The sequence below is a fragment of the Chiloscyllium plagiosum genome, chromosome 27, assembly GCF_004010195.1.
Source record: "Chiloscyllium plagiosum isolate BGI_BamShark_2017 chromosome 27, ASM401019v2, whole genome shotgun sequence".
Classification (NCBI taxonomy): domain Eukaryota; kingdom Metazoa; phylum Chordata; class Chondrichthyes; order Orectolobiformes; family Hemiscylliidae; genus Chiloscyllium; species Chiloscyllium plagiosum.
The window spans coordinates 27,452,461-27,471,490 of NC_057736.1; the positions used below are offsets into that span (position 1 = coordinate 27,452,461).

Below are 19,030 nucleotides of genomic sequence, written 5' to 3' on the forward strand. Positions count from 1 at the left end.
GGCCATGCTAAATTGCCCGTAGTGTTAGGTGGAGGGGTAAATGTAGGGGAATGGGTCTGGGTGGGTTGCGCTTCGGCGGGTCGGTGTGGACTTGTTGGGCCGAAGGGCCTGTTTCCACACTAAGTAATCTAATCTTAAAAAAAAACCTCCAATCCTGTCAACATTCTTGTAAATCTTTTCTGAACCCTTTCAAGTTTCACAACATCCTTCCTATACTAGGGAGACTAGAATTGCACACAGTATTCCAAAAGTGGCCTCACCAATGTCCTGTATAGACGCAACATGACCTCCCAACTCCTACACTCAACAGACTGACCAATAAAGGCAAGCATACAAACGCCATCTTCACTATTCTATGTACTTGTGACTCCACTTTCAAGGAACTATGAACCTGCACGCCAAGGTCTCTGTTCAGTTACACTCACCAGGACCTTACCATTAAGTGTATAAGTTCTTCTCTGATTTGCCTTTCCAAAACATAGCATCTTACATTTATCTAAATTAAACACCATCTGCCACAGACCCGTTGTAATCTGAGGTAACCTTCTTCGCTGTCCACTACACCTCCAATTTTGATGTCATCTGCAAATTTATTAACTTTGCCAATGTTCACATCCAAATCATTTCCATAAATGACAAAAAGCAGTGGACACAGCGCTGATCCTTGTGGCACACCACTGGTCACAGGCCTCCAGTCTGAAAAACAACCCTCTACCACCATCCTCTGTCTTTTACCTTACAGCTAGTTCTATCTCCAAGTGGTGAGTTCTCCCTGTATTCTATGTGATCTAACCTTGCTAACCAGTCTACCATGAGGAACCTTGTCAAATGCCTTACTGAAGTCCATACAGATCACATCCACTGCTCTGCCTTCTGCTTCTTCTGTTCCAAGTCATTCTTAGTCTTACAGCTGTCTCAATCTTCTACACTTCAAAAACAAAGCATCAGATATGGCTTCTCTTTCCTTGAACCTCCACACCCTCCTGTTCCCACCCAAAAAATTCTGTTCTTGAATTTTTTCATTTGCTTTCTTCTCATGTTCCACCATCTGTGCTGTCCCATTCTACACAATAAATATGCTTCAAATTCACACTTGTCTCCACCCCTTCAATTACTTATTGCTCCCCCTCTCTCCCTTCTGAAGCATTAATTCCATCTGTTGTTCCCAAACTTCTCAAATTATTGGTTCTACTTTTCTTTTACCTCCCTCACTTTTCTCAATGAAATGATGCTCAGTTACTCCTCCTTCTCGTTGCTGATCGATCAATCTCAATTTTTCAGTTGCATAAACACTGATTTTTAACTGCCTTCAAACAAATTGTAACCCCCTACTTTCTTAAGCCACTGTAGTGACTGGCATCAGTACAATGTCTGAAAACTTCACAGTCTCCTATCCATGTCAGCAAGTCCTTACATACTGTCAGTATTGCTACACTTTGTGAAGGCAATCTTTGAGCCTAGAATATCTGCCTGCTAGCTGTTTCATTAGCTGATCTCGCTTACTTTGAAGGTTGACAATTGCCCTAAAGCTTTAATTTTTTTCTTCAGGTTGGGTACTTTGAAATAGAACGCATATGTTCCATAAGGATCCTTTCAGATAAACCTGAATTTATGATTTATAAAAATTACTGCTAGCCAATGTGCATATAGATGGTGTGTACCACCATTAATCATCCAAAATAAAAATTCCAACAGCACAGACTAAAGGAGCGGATGATAATTTACAAGATGGACATTGCCACACAAGAACAACGCTTCAGTTCACCCATCCTAACAGGATTCAATTACTATGGATTTAATAAGAATGATGCTGATTGAAACTAAAAATATACATTCAAATAATCGTAGTAGTACTGAAACAAATTACTAATACCTTATAGAAAAAAAATGTTTGGAACTATTTATCACTTTGGAAATCTCTTAAAAAGTACTATGGGCTGAGTTAAAAGAAATCCTACCTTAAAGTCTGCCAATTGCTGATTGATAACATCAACTTCTGTTCCTACCATTCCTTGCAATTCTTCACCCTCTTCTGTTTTAGTTAGGAGGCTGTTCAGTTCTTTAAGCTTTTCATAAAAATCATCAACTCGTGAAACAGTCATCTCTACTTGCTCTTGTCTGTTCCTCCCTCGTTCCAGTAGTTTACCACACTGTTTGTTCAAGGCTTCAAGCTCTCGTTTCAATCCTTGTAGGTCTGGACTGCCTTCTACTTCTAGCATCTGCTTACATTCTTTTTCTGAAGTTTCAATGTCTTTTTTTAATTCTTTAAGCTTGCTCATGAATTGCTTAATATCATCAATCTGCGATTGTAGGCTGTCCAAATCCCTACCAACAGGACTCATGCTATCCAGTTCATCATCCAGGTCTGCAAGGTACGAAAACATTTCTCGTACACGGCTCTGGAAATGCCCAATTCCTTGAAGTTTGTTTTCCATTGATAAACAACTTTCATCCACTCTCTGTTTTACATCATTGTATTCTTGCTGAACTACCTCTGCTTGCTGTCGAAGCTGTGATGAATCTGCACCATCAGGGGCATCTGCTGCTAGTCCTTGGGCAAGGTCTCTCAGGTACTCTACTTGTGGCTCTAACATTTGCAGAGATTCCTGCCGTGTCCTAAGCTTTTCCAAGTTCTTATTACTGTAGGCTTGTGGTCCAAGAGCATCATATATTTCAAGCTGTTGCTTAGTCCCATCAAGTTTCTTCTGAATGTTTTTCAGGGAATCCTGAAACTCCTTTAGCCTTTGAGCCATCTCTTCGATTGATTCACTCTTGGTTTGAAGATGTTCTGTAATAAGGTCCATTCTTTGATTGATACCTGCTTTTTCATCCCTAATTCCTTCTTCATTGACCTGACAAGACTCAACAAGAATATCAGCAGCAGTATTCATCATTTCCAGGAGTGAACGGTGTTTCTCCACATCATGATGCAGATCTTTAGCATTAGCTAAAGAGGAATTAAGCTGTCCTGGATCAACAGTAATCTCCAGTTCTTTAATTTTAAATTCACAATCTCCAATCCATGGAAGCAAGTCTTCCACATACTGTCTGTACTTTTGTGCTTTCTGCAGGCAGTCTTTAAGTTTAGAATGTCTGCTTGTAACCTGTTTGGTTAGATCGTTCCACTGTCCTTTAAGAGTTGACAACTGACTCTGAAGGATCGTTTTTTCTTCCCCAGGTTGGGCACTTCGAAATAGAGCCTCTCCTTCAGCAAGAATCATCTCATATGAGCCTGAATGCTGATTCAGGCTTTTTTGGAACTCTTCCTGCTCACTTATCTGAGACAGTAGAATATCAAAGTTTGCAGACACAGGAGACCTTTGAGCATGTTCACTACATTTAGTATCTAGCCACAGCTTGAGTTCATCAAAGGTCTGTTGAAACTGCTGAGAACTGGCCAGAATTGTCTGAAGTTGGTTTATCCGATCACCTGTAAATAATAATGATCACACATTATTTGGAAACATACACAATTCCGGTCATCTTTCAAATTTTCCATTGAATTGATATTTAAAATATTTTAAAATATTATTGCAAACCTTAATTGCAAGTATATATACTATATATTTAACATATAATATTTTAATTATTGATGGAACAGTTGTTTTTTTTTATCTACTGTGTGCACTGTAAAATTGTACAGTCATTTTAAAGTGTATAATCTGTCTTGCTAAATACAGAGTTGAAAATAAGGTAATTTTGGTTAAAATCAATGAAACAAGTAATGATTGTTACAAAATAACATTTATAATACTACTGAGTTTCAGGACTGGCCTTACTTTGGAATAAAATAAAGCAGTCACATAACCAGTTTCGACGTTTGCCTAACACAAGGCCAGGGTGACATGACTTAAAAATTAAAGGATCACCCAGATTGGTTTGCTGAAAAAATTTTTACAGTGGTCAGACTTCTTGTCTCCAAAGGCCCAGGAAGGTGTTCATCACACTGGGTTGTAAACAATTAAACATCATTCTGCTATAACCAGATAGTTGTGTTTCTCTGTAACTTTGCACTATAGAAAATCACGCTAAGGAAAGCCTCGGGCAACTATCTGTGTGGAGTTTGCACATTCTCCCTGTATCTGCAGGAGTTTCCTCCAGGTGCTCTGGTTTCCTCCAACAGTCCAAATATGTGCAGGTTAGGTGAATTGGCCATGCTAAATTGCCCTGTAGTGTTCAGGGTTGTGTAGGTTGGGTGCATTCGTCAGGGGTAAATGTTATGCAATAGCATAGAGGAATGGATCTAGGTGGATTACTCTTCAGAGGGTCAGTGTGGACCTGTTGGGTTGAAGGGTTTGTTTCCACACTGTAGGGTATCTAATGAAAACCACTATAGAAAGTTGTGCTGTAGAAGATTGCTAATAGAAGATCACAAAGAAAATTGCTACACTCGTTCAGCAGAAAGTTTGCCTAACTCAAACATCCGCAATTCATTAGTTGCACTATAGCCAATTTGCACAAATGAAATGCGCTTTATAGTTGAATAACGTATATGCATTAAACTGTCCACTTTTCCCCATAATGGAGTTGGTGCCTTAAGGATACGCAATCAGCATTTCCATCTGGATACAAAAATGATGTGATTCAGTTTGTCATAGAGATGGGCTTTGAAAGGGGAAGGATTCCTAAAATCCTGCAAATCCAAATTATAGATAATGTGGTCTTCAACAGTGAGCACTCGTCCCTCATCTCTGACCCAAACTGGCCCCAATTGGCAAAGTTGCAACTTTTTCTGCCTGACAGGAGCTGTGGGTAACTGGGTCAGTGGCAAATTGAGTGGTCTTTAATTGACTTTTAACAGCCTTAATTGGAGGAGAGACAAGGCAGGCCCAAATGAACCTTCTCAGCCAGCACTTAAATCTTAATTTGGTGAGGGGGGGTGTATCTCTAGGGCTGACTCACGTCAACTCGCAGAGCATTTCAGGGAACATCTCTGGAATACATGCACCAAACAATCCCACTGCCCTGTGGCTGACCAATTCAACTCCCCCTCACACTGCTCCAAAGACTTGCAAGTCCTAGGCCTCTTCCACCCCCAAATCCAAGCCACCTGATACTCAAGGAAGAACACCTCATCATCCACCTTGGGACCCTTCAATCACATGGCATCAACATTGACTTCACCAGTTCCAAATCTCTCCACTACCCACCTCATTCCACATCGTACCCTCCAACTTGACACCGCCTTCTTGACTTGTCCTACCTGTCCATCTTCCTTCGCACCTATCTGCTCCATCTCTCCAGTCACCCACCACCTGCATCTACCTATCGCCTTCCCACCTACCTTCCCCCGGCCCCATCCTAGTTATTTCTCAGCCCCATTTCCACATTCCTGGTGAAGGGATTATGTCTGAAATCTCACCTGTCCAGATCCTCAAATGCTGTGCTTTACCACCGCCACACTTTTCAACTCATGCAATTATCTAAAACATAAACAACTGCGGATGCTAAAAATATAAAACAGAAACAAATTGATGGAGAAATTCAACGTGTGAGCAGGGTTGACATTTCAAATCCAATGAAGAGGCACCAGACTCAAAAGGTGAACTCTGGTTTCTTCTCACAAATGATGCCAGGCCTGCGGAGTTTCTCCAAGCATTTCTGCTTCTGCTTCAGTCAACTATTTGCCCTTCTTTCCACTCCAGGGAAGGAATAATTATGTCCCTAGTATGGCTAATTGGCTATGTGCCAGAGCACAGATTTGGCCTCAAAGTTAATTGAAGCACAGAAATGGGAAGCAGATTGGAATATTAATCATAGGAGTTAAGTAGGAAATCCATTTTTAGAGTATTTTAATGGAAGTAGCAATTAAAAGGTAAATATCAAATAAACATCTAACTAATCTGGGAAAGAACAACGTCATAGTTCTTGCGATGACAATGATAAGGCTATCAGTGCTCACTGTTCCTCTGGACGTAAAGTGCTCAGCCAGAGTCAAAGACTTAGCTGAAAAGTATTAGCTGAGTCTCTTCCATCTCTGAGAGGAAGTGGATAATTTAACCTGCTTCTGACAGCTATTGACTACAGATATTTCAGCTAAGTTCCCATGCATATTGGTGGAAGAGTGGAAAGCATCTGCAACAAAAGTAACCAAAAACAACAACTTCAAAAATTATAGGAATCTGTTTTTTCAGTACATCTGTCAGATGATAAACGGTTTTAAATTGTTTTACAATTTCTTTTGCCACACTATAACTAAATCTGCAGCATCAATGCCTACCTGCTCTCTCTTCAAGACCATTAAACGGCATTACAACTGCTTCTAGGCGTTTCCGAAGCTCATCTTTTAAATATTGTTCACCGATAAGAGAAGACAGGTCATCACAGAGAATCTGTGCCTGTTCAATCTGCTCCTTTTGCTGATCCAAATCTGAGCGAATTTCACTGGTTTCTTCGAGTTGTTGTTTGACAACATCTGGCTGAGTACTAATCACAGACTGGTTGCTTAGTTTATCACAGAGGATCTTGATTTTGTCAGTGAGCTGCTGCAGTAGCTCCTGGTACTGTGTACTTTTGGCTATAGCTTGATCAATTTGATTTGAACGGCTGCTGAGCTGATTGGTAAGTTTATTCCATTTGTCATTAATGGTTCTGTGCTGATTGCTCAGCTGGCTGTCAGGAGGGGATACATCTCCAGATGCACACAGTATGCCTTCTGCTGCTTTGTTTAGCTGTTCATACTGGGGTTTACGAGTCTCAAATTCTTTCAACATGAACTGTCATGAACAAAAGATTTTAATTAGAGATATCAGGAATAATTTAATATACAATCTTTTTATTGCATCTGTAAATAATTTTGACAATTCTGGTCCTTAGTTTTACCTGTACTTGCTGTTTCTGAGCACGCAGCATATTTGGATCAATTGATAGAGGACCCAATACACTCATCATTAACTCCTTTTCTGATAGCCATGGACTGAGCTGTGATTCTGTATTCTGGAAATTTGAGAGTAGGTTGGCTGATTCCTCAAGTTTTTGTTGTCTTTCAGTTACTATCTGATTGGCACGAGTCCACTTTGACTCTAAATAAAGAAGAGGACTTCAATGATTTAATCTGAGAAAAGCTACACGCAATATTATACGTATTGGTTTATGCTGCTCAACAAAATCATAATGCAAATCATTAAAATAATTGCACCTATTCATACACTATAAAATTATACAAAGGCTTGTACTTTAACTTTTGAGAACTACAACTTCAGAACTATTGTTAAAATAATATTCTAGACCAAATAGCTAATCAAGTTTCCAGAACAAACCATAATCTAAAATTTAAAAAAAAAACACCTCAATCTAGATGACCCAAAACAGATTTATGAGTAGAACTGAAATCTTCCGAGGTAAATGAGATTTAAAATCTCAATTCCAAGTTTCTTGCATGAATCAGAGATTTGAACATTTTGGTTATAGTTGTCACATTTCCCCCCAATTTTCACCCCTCTTGTTTCAGTGACTGAGGTGGAGATACAGTAAAAGGGCAAGCAATATTCCCACCCTAACTGATCCAAATAGCTACTCATCATGGATAAGCTTGAACAATTGATAAAGAATTGCTACTGCAATGTGTAGATGCTCAACCGAATAGAATTTCATTCTAAACTTGGGAAAAGTAGTGAATAGGAGCTCTGCATGTACCATTGTAAATATGTTATTACACACAGCAACTACAGAAATGCATCCTAACCCTCCATATTGCCACCCAAGATCTTCACATGTACACTTTTCCAGTTGGTATCAAGTTCTCCTCTTAATATCTACATTTTCTGTGCTAATTTGGCATGAACCAGGGATCAAACCAGAGACTTTCCTTCCACTTCTGTATATAAACACATTAATAAAAATACATGAAGCAGGTTGGACTATACACAGTTCAGTGACCAGATTATTTTAAGCATTTTCCCTTGCTTAGATAATTATTTTCTTTTATTTTCCCACTATTTCATGGAATATCATCTACAGAATTAAACTTCCCATCCTGACAGAGAAATTACATTATGAAAGCAGACTATTCAGCCCAACCAATTCCACGTCCTAACTTCACCTGCCAGTTCAGTTCCTGTATGCTTCGTTTGTTTGTTTTGAGGGTAAGGTATTCCATTCCAAATGTATGAATATTAGCACTGTATCATACTTGCTTTACCTATTTGTTCTAGCACTTGCATTAACTTCTTTGCTTCAGGTGAGTCTGGATTTTTTTTCAATAAGTCTTGTAATGTCTCTTTCAGCTTCTCAACTTTTCCAGAATTCTGTTCAAGCTCAACAAGAAATGCCTAATGACAAAGGAATTTAGTTATTAAGAACTTTGCAAACTTGCATGCACTAAAATACAGCATTAATTCTGGCATTTTCTGAAATATTTACTTATTGAAGAATTACATGGTAGCACAATTAATTGCACAAAATTTTATGTCAGTTCTTTAAGAATCAAGTATACATTGTCTTTAGTCCTTACATTTTACGCAACATAAATTGCACAAAATTAAAATCCAGAACCTAAACAAAACTGAAATCATTAAGACGAAAAGAATTAAACAGCTCAAGCTATTTGGCTAAAAAACATTTTTTCAATTTGTGTGCCCTGACCAGAGCGCAAACAAAGTAACAAAAGATAGAGACATATTAGAGCTTTGGTTTCTTAAATATCAGATGACAGAGTGTAAACTATATATACTCCATAAGGTCACAAAAACAGTGTTATCTTTGTTCATCAACCAATCTACAATTGAGGATAACTCAAGTTAAAGTAACCTGAATTATATTGCAAGCGTTTATGCACACATATCAGAACTGAAAATTCAGGTCTTCACATGAAGAAAGTTATACTACTTGATGATCTGGGCTCACATTGAGGAACCCAGCCTTCACAGCAATTAACTTTAGCCCTTATGAATGTTCCTGTGGTTCAGAATCAAACATTCAATCTGAATGATTAAATGAAGCTGGAACACTTATTTTGCTTTAAAAAAACTGAGAAAATAAATCAATTGGACTACTTTCATTCTATTTGTGCCCTCAACATAACTTGTTCCTCCCTTTCCTTTCTCCCTAAAGTTGCAGCATCCATTTATAAACTGAAAAATAATGGGCAATCACAGGCTTCAGAAGTTTAATTTGCTAAGGTATTGTAATGATTTAAGTGAGGTATTAGTGAGGGATTACATTTACACTATTAAATAAGTTTGTTACATTTACCTTGTTTTGCTCTACTTGTGTTTTCACAGCTTGAGTTTTGGCCGGTGATGAATTCAACCTGGTCAAAGTATGCTCTTTTAACTCTAGCCATTTCAGAACAGAATCTGTTTCTTCTTGAACCTCTTGCATTTGGCAAATTGTGGCCTGAAGGTGGTCCTGACATTCCTTTAGTACATTTCCAAGGGTCTTATAATCATGGTTCACATCAGAGACACACTGTTGAATTTCTGCAAGGTCTACAAATGGAAAAATACATGTCAACCACAAATGGCCAAAATGAGACTATTTAGTTAGTAGCACCATGATCTTTAGAGGATCATCAGAAAAACTTACATTGATGAGATGATCATTGTGATATTATATGTATCAATGCATAATATTTACAAATAATGGTTTGTCTACTGTTATAGAAATGTATGGTTTTATATTTGAGAGATCAGAGTGCATCTGGGAAAATTAACAAAGTGAAATTCACAACTGATCTTGGAGGAACTGTTGGGCGAAGTTCACAACACAGAATCAGATAAGTTAATCATGGTTTTAAGTGTGGTCTACAGAGAATCTGCAGTAGTGAATAGAGTGGGTTCTTTCTTAATTATATGTTTTTGGAGATATGTCTCTTGATTAAACTTAAAATATAAGCCATAAGTATTAATTTAAGCTGGGGCCGTGTTTGTAGAGGAATAAGACAGTGTTAATTTCTGGGTCTATAGATTGTGAAGGAGCAAAAATGGCCTTTAATAGAGTGATATGTACTTCTCGTCAGATGTGGGAGTTTAAAGTGAGGTTAAGGGTTACTGCAGATTATATCTGCCATAAATGCTGTTGGCTGCGAATCTTATCAGATCGAATGGATCGGTTGGAGAGACAGTTAGAAGCAATGAGGAATTTGCAACAGCAACAGTATGTGATGGATGGCAGATATTGGGGGGGGGGGGGGGGTCCCAGATACAGTCACATAGATGGGTTAACTCCAGGAAACGTAGGCAGCTAGTGCAGGAGTCTTTTGTGGATATATCCATTTCAAACAGGTATGCTGTTTTGGAAAATGTAGGAGGGTGATGGATTCTTGGGGGAACATAGTACGATCTGCCAAGTTTCTGGCATTGAGACTGGCTTGAATGCAACGAGGAGTATGTCGAGTTCCAAGAGATCAATTGTGTTAGGGGATTCTCTAATCCGAGGTACAGACAGACGTTTCTGTGACCAGCAGTGAAAAAGCAGAATGGTGTGTTGCTTCCCGGGTGCCAGGATCAAGGATGTCTCAGAGAGAGGCCAGCAAGAGGTCATTGTCCACATTGGAACCAATGACATAGGAAGGGAAAAGGTTGAGATTCTGAAGGAAGATTACAGAGAGTTAGGCAGGAATTTAAAAAGGAGGTCCTCGAGAGTAGTAATATCTGGATTACTCCCAGTGCCATGAGCTAATGAGGGCAGGAATAGGAGGATAGAGCAGATGAATGCATGGCTGAGGAGCTGGTGTATGGGAGAAGGATTCACATTTTTGGATCATTGGTATCTCTTTTGGGGTAGAAGTGACCTGTACAAGGAACAGAAGTGAGTCAAACAGTCAGGGCAGACAGGGACAAGGTAGGACTAATAAATTAAACTGCATTTATTTCAATGCAAGGGGCCTAACAGGGAAGGCAGATGAACTCAGGGCATGGGTTAGGACATGGGACTGGGATATCATAGCAATTACGGTAACATGGCTCAGGGGTCGGCATGACTGGTAGCTTAATGTTCCAGGATATAAATCCTACAGGAAGGATAGAAAGGGAGGCAAGAGAGAAGGGGGGGTGACATTTTTGATAAGGGATAGCATTACAGCTGTGCTGAGGGAGGATATTCCCAGAAATACATCCAGGGAAGTTATTTGGGTGGTACTGAGAAATAAGAAAGGGATGATAACCTTATTGGGATTGTATTATAGACCCCCCCAATAGTCAGAGGGAAATTGAGAACCAAACTTGTAAGGAGATCTCAGCAATTTGTAAGAATAATAGGGTGGTTACGGGAGGGGATTTTAACTTTCCAAACATAGACTGGGGCTGCCATAGTGTTAAATGTTTAGACGGAGAGGAACTTGTGTGTACAAGGCAATTTTCTAATTCACTATGTGGATGTACCGACTAGAGAAGGTGCAAAACTTGACCTCCTCTTGGGAAATAAGGGAGGGCAGGTAACTGAAGTGTCAGTGGGGGAGCACTTTGGGGCCAGCGACCATAATTCTATTAGATTTTAAATAATGATGGAAAAGGATAGACCAGATCTAACAGTTGAAATTCTAAATTGGAGAAAGGCCAATTTTGATGGTATTAGGCAAGAGGGGTGGCACGGTGGCTCAGTGTTTAGCACTGCTGCCTCACAACACCAGGGACCAGGTTCGATTCTGGCCCTGGGCAGCTGTCTGTGTGGAGTTTGCAAATTCTCCCCGTGTCTGTGTGGGTTTCCTCCGGGTGCTCCGGTTTCCTCCCACAGTCCAAAGACGTGCAGGTCAGGTGAATTGGCCGTTCTAAATTGCTCAGTGTTAAGTGCATTAGTCAGTGACAAATGGGTCTGGGTGGGTTACTCTTCGGAGGGTTGGCGTGGATTTGTTGGGCTGAAGGGCTTGTTTCCACATTGTAGGGAATCTAATCTAATCTAAAAACTTTAGAAAGCTGACTGGGGGCAGATGTTCGCGGGTAAAGGGATGGCTGAAAAATAGGAAGCCTTCAGAAATGAGATAACGAGAATCCAGAGAAAGTATATTCCTGTTAGGGTGAAATGAAAGGCTGGTAAGTAGAGGGATTGCTGGATGACTAAGAAATTGATGGTTTGGTTAAGAAAAAGAAGGAAGCATCTGTCAGGTATAGACAGGATAGATCAAGTGAATCCTCAGAAGAGTATAAAGGCAGTAGGAGTATACTTAAGAGGGAAATCAGGAGAGCAAAAAGGGGACATGAGATAGCTTTAGATTCTCTTTAATTCTATTTGCCAAAGAGTTTTTACAAATACATTAAGGACAAAAGGATAACTGGGGAGAGAATAGGGCCCCTCAAAGATCAGCAAGGCGGCCTTTGTGTGGAGCCGCAGAAAATGGGGGAAGATACTAGGTGAGTATTTTGCATCAGTGTTTAGGGTGGAAAAAGGATATAGACTGTAGGGAAATAGATGGTGACATTTTGCAAAATGTCCAGATTACAGAGGAGGAAGTGCTGGATGTCTTGAAACAGGTATAGGTGGATAAATCCCCAGAACCTGATCAGTGTACCCAAGAACTCTGTGGGAAGCGAGAGAAGTGATTGCTGATCCTCTTGCTGAGATATTTGTATCATCGATCGCCACAGGTGAGGTGCCGAAGACTGGAGGTTGGCTAACATGATGCCACTGTTTAAGAAGGGCGGTAAAGACAAGCCTGGGAACTACAGACCAGTGAGCCTGACCTCAGTGGTGGGCAAGTTGTTGGAGGGAATCCTGAGGGACAGGATGTACATGTATTCGGAAAGGCAAGAAATGATTAGGGATAGTCAACATGGCTTTGTGTGTGGGAAATCACGTCTCACAAACTTGACTTAGTTTTTTGAGGAAGTAACAAAGAGGATTGATGAGGGCAGAGTGGTAGATGTGATCTATATGGACTTCAGTAAGGCATTAGACAAGGTTCCTCATGGGAGACTGGTTAGCAAAGTTAGATCTGAGAATACAGGGAGAACTAGCCATCTGGATTCAGAACTGGCTCAAAAGGTAGAAGACAGAGGGTGGTGGTGGAGAGTTCTTTTTCAGACTGGAGGCCTGTGACCAGTGGAGTGCCACAAGGATCGGTGCTGGGTCCTCTACTTTTCATCATTTCTATAAATGATTTGGATACGTGCATAAGAGGTACAATTAGTAAGTTGCAGATGACACCAAAATTGGAGGTGTAGTGGTCAGCGAAGAAGGTTACCTCAGATTACAACAGGAACTTGACCAGATGGGCTGAGAAGTGGCAGATGGAGTTTAATTCAGATAAATGCGAGGTGCTGTATTTTGTGCCAGGGTTGGAGGATTTGAGCTATAGGGAGAGGCTAACAGGCTGGGGCAGTTTTCCCTGGAGCGTCAGAGGCTGAGGGGTGACCTTATAGAGGTTTTCAAAATTATGAGGGGCATGGATAGGGTAAATAGGCAAAGTCTTTTCCTGGGGTCAGGGAGTCCAGAACTAGAGGGCATAGGTTTAGGGTGAGAGGGGAAAGATATAAAAGAGACCTAAGGGACAACTTTTTCACACAGAGGGTGGCACGTGTATGCAATGTGCTGCCAAAGGAAGTGGTGGAAGCTAGTACAATTGCACCAATTAAGAGGCATTTGGATGGGTACATGAATAGGAAGGGTTTGCAGGGATATTGGCCGGGTGCTGGCAGGTGGGACTAGATTGGGTTGGGGTATCTGGTCGGTATGGATAGGTTGGACCGAAAGGTCTGTTTCCATGCTGTACGTCTCTATGATAGGCCACATTCTTAAAAGTGTCATTGTTTTCAGACTCCTGAAACTGGGTGCAACTTTCTACTTTAATAACTTCACTTGGCAATTTTACCTGGCAGCATGTGTCAGCTTACCCTGGCTACCGTTTCAAATTAGACTACAGATAATATTTACACCATTTTTTTGTCCAAACAATTGTCTCCAAGGAAGGGAAGTACAACAATAGGCTACTTTAGGGTTTCCTTGGAAGCTTTTCCTAATACGTTTATATAGTAACAAGGAGGTTATATAGTTTCTCATAATGGACTGTATCCACATTTTTAAAAAATCAAATATTACTAAATATCCTTGTCAAATATTTTTTAATTGTCAGTTATACAATGTCACATTTTGTCTGTAGAATCTCATACGATTAAAAGGGTTAGTCCACAACGATCAATTCTGGTTTTCAATTAAGAATGATTGTTCAGGTTATATAGCAAGTACTCAATTAAACCAAGAGATTAGAAATTTTGTCAACCAAGGCTGTATTCCAGTACAGATAAGAGTACAGTACATTATTAATATTTGATTTTACCCTCTTTAACATTCCTATATGAATCCACTCATGGACAAAAATAATTGATGTTCCAACAGAAAAACACCTCAGATTTCCTATGTTCTCACCTTTGTTTCTGTGGTACCCATTCATACTAGGTGCAGTCACTCCACCATTCATCATTACAGAACCTGAGTAAACAATAGGGAGACACAACAGTGCACAGGACAGCCAATGTTAGGAACAAAGCTGAGCACACATGCTCCATCAGCAGAATATCACAAGACACTAATAAGCACTACACATGGAGCTGGCTTTCAAAATGCTTTGCATTGTGCAATAGCTGCACATAAACCTTAAATATATTGCTGAAGTTGCAGGAAGCATGGATAATTATAATTTATAATATACATCTATATATGCAGCTAAGCTTTAGTAGTGTTATTTCGTAGACAAGATTGTGGAAAACCCTGCCATATACACTAATGCACAAAGAAAATTAAGCAGTGTAGCATCTTTAAATTCTTTACAAATGCTCATTGCATCTAAAGTGTCAATCTTAATTCAGTGGTAGCACTCTTTTTCTCGGTGCCATGAATTCACATACTACTCCAGAGACTAGAGTATATCATTTAGCCTGACTCACGTATGCAGCACTAAAAGGATAGAGGAATACCAAAGGTGCCATCTTTCCGAAGAGACACGAAAACAAGGTTCTACCTGCTTTCTTGAGAAAAAGACATCAGGGCACTCTTAGAAGAGAGGCAGGGGGAGCTCTCACCATCTCTTGGCCAATACATATAATACCGCTAGAACAGATTATCTCATCTTTTTAGCATAACTGTTCGTAGAGTTTGCTCTATTTTTCCCACATTATAGCAGTAACTACAATCAAAGTACTTTGCAAACTGCAAAGCACATTAAGATTATAAGTGCTGCATAAATGTTAAGTACTTTCCACTTATGAAGGTTGAACTTTGCTACACCAACTACACTTATTTCTTGTTGCTACAATAAATTTCACTGACAAACAGAGAATCACTTTGACCTGAAGCATGGACAATTTCAAGTAGGAATGTATTATCTCAAATTATATGTGGAGGCATTATTAAAATAATAATTGATAACAAGCTTCACTGCTTTCTTGTAACAAGCACTATCAACATATTTAGTTATATAAAATGATCATAGGGTGGAGGAACAATTAACATTGTCTTCATCAGCAAAACGTCTATCTTCATAGAACAACAGAACTAAACTAAAAATTTGAGTATGCTTGTAATAACTTAATTGCTTGCACTGGGCAAAAGCGAGGCATAGGCCATATATTTACTCACTTGGATGGATGTATACTATTAAGAAACATGAAACTACATTAAATATAGGAATAAAAGGGTACACTACAGCTTTTCTAAGATCAAATAATCTACATAGAAAGAGCATACTGACCAAATTAGCCTATGTTGACATGGCAAGCACATAGATCAAATAAAGTTGATTAGAAATCGTGACTTCTTAAATAAAACATTGAAGCAAGTCACAAACAAAGCTGACACATAAGAAAAACTGGACAACATGAAGGGATTAGAAAAGCAAGCAATTTGTAAGTAGTTCTACTGACACACTTGATTTAGGGTGTTATAAAGTTGTTCATTAATTACCAACATGGCAGCATGGCCAAGAATAAGTAGTTGGAGAAAACCCAATCATGACTGTGCCGTCAGATAGTGGTTTAACATTTCCAAAAGGTATGAAGAAATAAAAATCATTCTCATTCACTTTCAAACAATTGCAGATGGCTGAAGGAAAGTTTGAGCAGATAGTTTGTCTGTTTCTTTTTACAGTAAACCATGCATTACACAGGGATTCTAAAATTATTTTTTAAAATGCAAAAACATCAAGTTAACTGCACTTTCAATGATCTTTGCTATTACCTCTTTTACTGGACAATAAGGAAGTATCAGGTGACGTTAACTCCATGATGAGACTTTCTAACTGGGTTCCTTTATGATTTATTTCTTGCACTTGTGGAGATTTTGATGACCAATCTTCCATAAGGATCTGTGAAATCAGTGCAAGCCATTTTATTACATTGTCTAATTGCAATTTTACACATGTATCTTATTTATGTCATGATTTTCACTTTTCCCAGGAGGAAGGCAAATGTTATAAACAAATTTGTAGTAATCATGTTGCCTGAGACCATTCCCCCTTCCATCAGATAATCCAGATAATGGCATGACTAATTTAGAGTTTGAAGAACGAAATAGAAATTCTAATTACACAGCCATCCTGCAAGTATAGATTCAAAATATGTCTTGTTCCATAAATTTGCAAATTTTGTATTTTATTTTCTTTCCACTTCCTCACCTTTAATTGCTGGACCTGTTTCTCCAGCACATCTGTATCAAGCGCAGATTCAGAAGCTGGCACACTAGCCTCTGTTTCCTTTAACCATTTTCTAACTGACTCTACTAGAGATGTGAATTCACTCAGGTGCTGCTGGCAGGATAATGCTTCTTCTTCCCTGAAAAATACAAGCTCAAATGTTTATGTATTTATCACTAGAAATTATGAAAAATAATAAGCTTAGACAAATATGTGAACTATTTTAATGTTTAAACATTTTCTTTATGGATATATTTAAAACACAGATTTTGTTTTACTTTACACAATTTGCAAATTATGATCACTCTGCATCATCTTTGAAAGTGGGGAATTGTCAAGGACAGTGGCAGTGCAGTGGAACAGTCTTAGGAGTGCACGACTTTGACTAGTACCTCTACTGACTGGTCAGTAGCAGGAAGAATTTCAAATTGGGCAAAGGCATTAATCTAGTCAGGTCCAGTCAGGTACCTGCTTAACATCAGTTCAATGGTTATGAAGTTAACATTGATGGGTCGACGAAAGAACTGACATCCGATCCAAGCTTTGTTGTACATCACGGTCACCATTTCTAGTATGCATCAATATTTTCAGCTCCAACTCAGAACACAAAACTATTTTGAATCTGCCATTAATAATAGGTTGCACACTGTTGAGAATTCTACCCATGAAAAATACTTGAATATATCATTCAGGGAGCGACTAATCGTTCACATAAGAATGGAACATTACAAGCATGTTCATTTTTCCTACAAATCTATTGTTTCTTGAAAAAGACATTTCAAATTTGATTAAATTCAAATTAAGGGAAACTTGAGAATGTAAAGATTACTAAACAAATCAACAAAAATGGTTCAGATCTGCAGCTCATCTAACAGTGACAGCAACAAGAATCTGTTGAAAAAAATCTCATCAAACCCAATGTCAAACTGATTGTTGAGGAGATGACAGTGTAATCTGTCAAGGTTAATGAAACCAGAAAAAAAACGGATTTGTTGCCAAAATCATTCATGTCATTTTCAAACAATCTACCTGTTCAACGGTGTTTGTGTAACTATTTCATCAAATTTATTGAGATAATGTTGCTGCTCTGTTCACCTATGTCCAAATGTTCAACTCTGATAAATCGAGCACACAGTTTATAATCCTGAGCTTAGCTTTCAGACTCCACATCACAGCACAATGACTATTAGCTTCTATAACTCCAAAACATTAACTACCCAAAATCCTCACTTTGTCAGATCCAAACTCAAATGGATTCCCAACTGGTATTCCATCATCCAACACGCGAAAAGTTTATCATTTGCAAACGGACATCTTTATTCAATCTTACATCAAGAATTCCTTAGTCAACACATTTTCTTTCACTAATCCACATTAGCCTTACTCCTACCTATAATGCAGATTATTGCTGACATACAAATAGGCCTACACAGTCTTTATTTTTTGAAATAAGGATCCCCACTCTAACTAGTATTGGAGAGGGAGTGTCCAACAGAGGCTGCAATTTGAAGTGACCGCTTTTCACCTTCTGATGCCAGCTCCATAAACGCCCTACAATATTGAAGCAAGCCATTCAGCCCATCGAGTCCACACCTTCCCTCTGAAGAGAATCCCACCCACACCAATCCTTTACCATACCCCTGTAACCCTGAATTTCCCATGGCTAATCTACCTAGCCTGCATATCTTTGGACTGTGGGAGGAAACCAGACCGCCCGGAGTAAAGCCACACACAGACTCGGGGAGAATGGCAACTGTGTGCAGAGTTTGCAGAGGCTGGAATAGAACCCAGGTCCCTTGCACTATGAGACAGCAGCGCTAACCACTGCGCCACCCAGCCACAGGGGATGCATGGACAGTGTGAAGGGGCCAAGTCTTAATTCTAATGCAGCCATGCTTTCTCTCATCATGAACTTAACACTTGGCGAACCGAACATCTGCACTTCTATAACCTCCTCTCACTGAGATGTTCGGCAAACACTCCTCACCCCTTTAACAAGGCTCACCACTTCCTACTTCCATATCTCACCTCCCACCCAACCTGACATGGCTCACTCAATCCCTCCCTCTACCCTTCAATAAGGCTTACCTCCTCCTTCACCAGAGCAATACAGGTCACTCTCCTCCTTCAACCCTGAGGCACACTCGCTGACCATTCCATCACTCACTGCTGCAATACAGCTCACCCTCCTTCAACCCTGAGACACAATCACCAACCATTCCCTCACCCCACAATATAGCTCACTCCCTCCTTCAACCAAGACATACTCACCAGCTTCCCCTGCCTTCTCTCATCCATTAAGTACCAGACTCTTGAAAAATCCCCCCCCCCCCCGCCCCATCCTTCATCCCCAAGACATGGCTCAACTACAAACCCCAACTTCGCCGGCGCTGCCACCTCCCAATCCCTTCAAAGTTCACCCATTCTTTCCCTCACTCCTTCAACAAGGTGCACCCCTGCCTTTTCACTGAA

At 39.7% G+C, this 19,030-nt stretch overlaps 1 protein-coding gene across 24 annotated transcripts in view; it reads right to left on the reverse strand.

Moving 5' to 3' along the window:
• macf1a (microtubule actin crosslinking factor 1a) overlaps positions 1-19,030 on the reverse strand; it is a 604,319-nt gene that overhangs the window by 153,066 nt on the left and 432,223 nt on the right. For 22 of the 24 annotated variants that reach the window (XM_043717780.1, XM_043717784.1, XM_043717779.1 and 19 more), the window contains 8 exons: positions 16,541-16,697; positions 16,105-16,231; positions 14,299-14,361; positions 9,193-9,428; positions 8,141-8,270; positions 6,823-7,022; positions 6,221-6,716; positions 1,959-3,430 (listed from right to left, as the gene is read on the reverse strand). In XM_043717780.1, the coding sequence (XP_043573715.1) occupies positions 1,959-3,430; positions 6,221-6,716; positions 6,823-7,022; positions 8,141-8,270; positions 9,193-9,428; positions 14,299-14,361; positions 16,105-16,231; positions 16,541-16,697 (2,881 nt within the window). The remainder of the gene's footprint in view (positions 1-1,958; positions 3,431-6,220; positions 6,717-6,822; positions 7,023-8,140; positions 8,271-9,192; positions 9,429-14,298; positions 14,362-16,104; positions 16,232-16,540; positions 16,698-19,030) is intronic. The other 2 variants (XM_043717782.1, XM_043717765.1) reach the window with 1 other exon arrangement.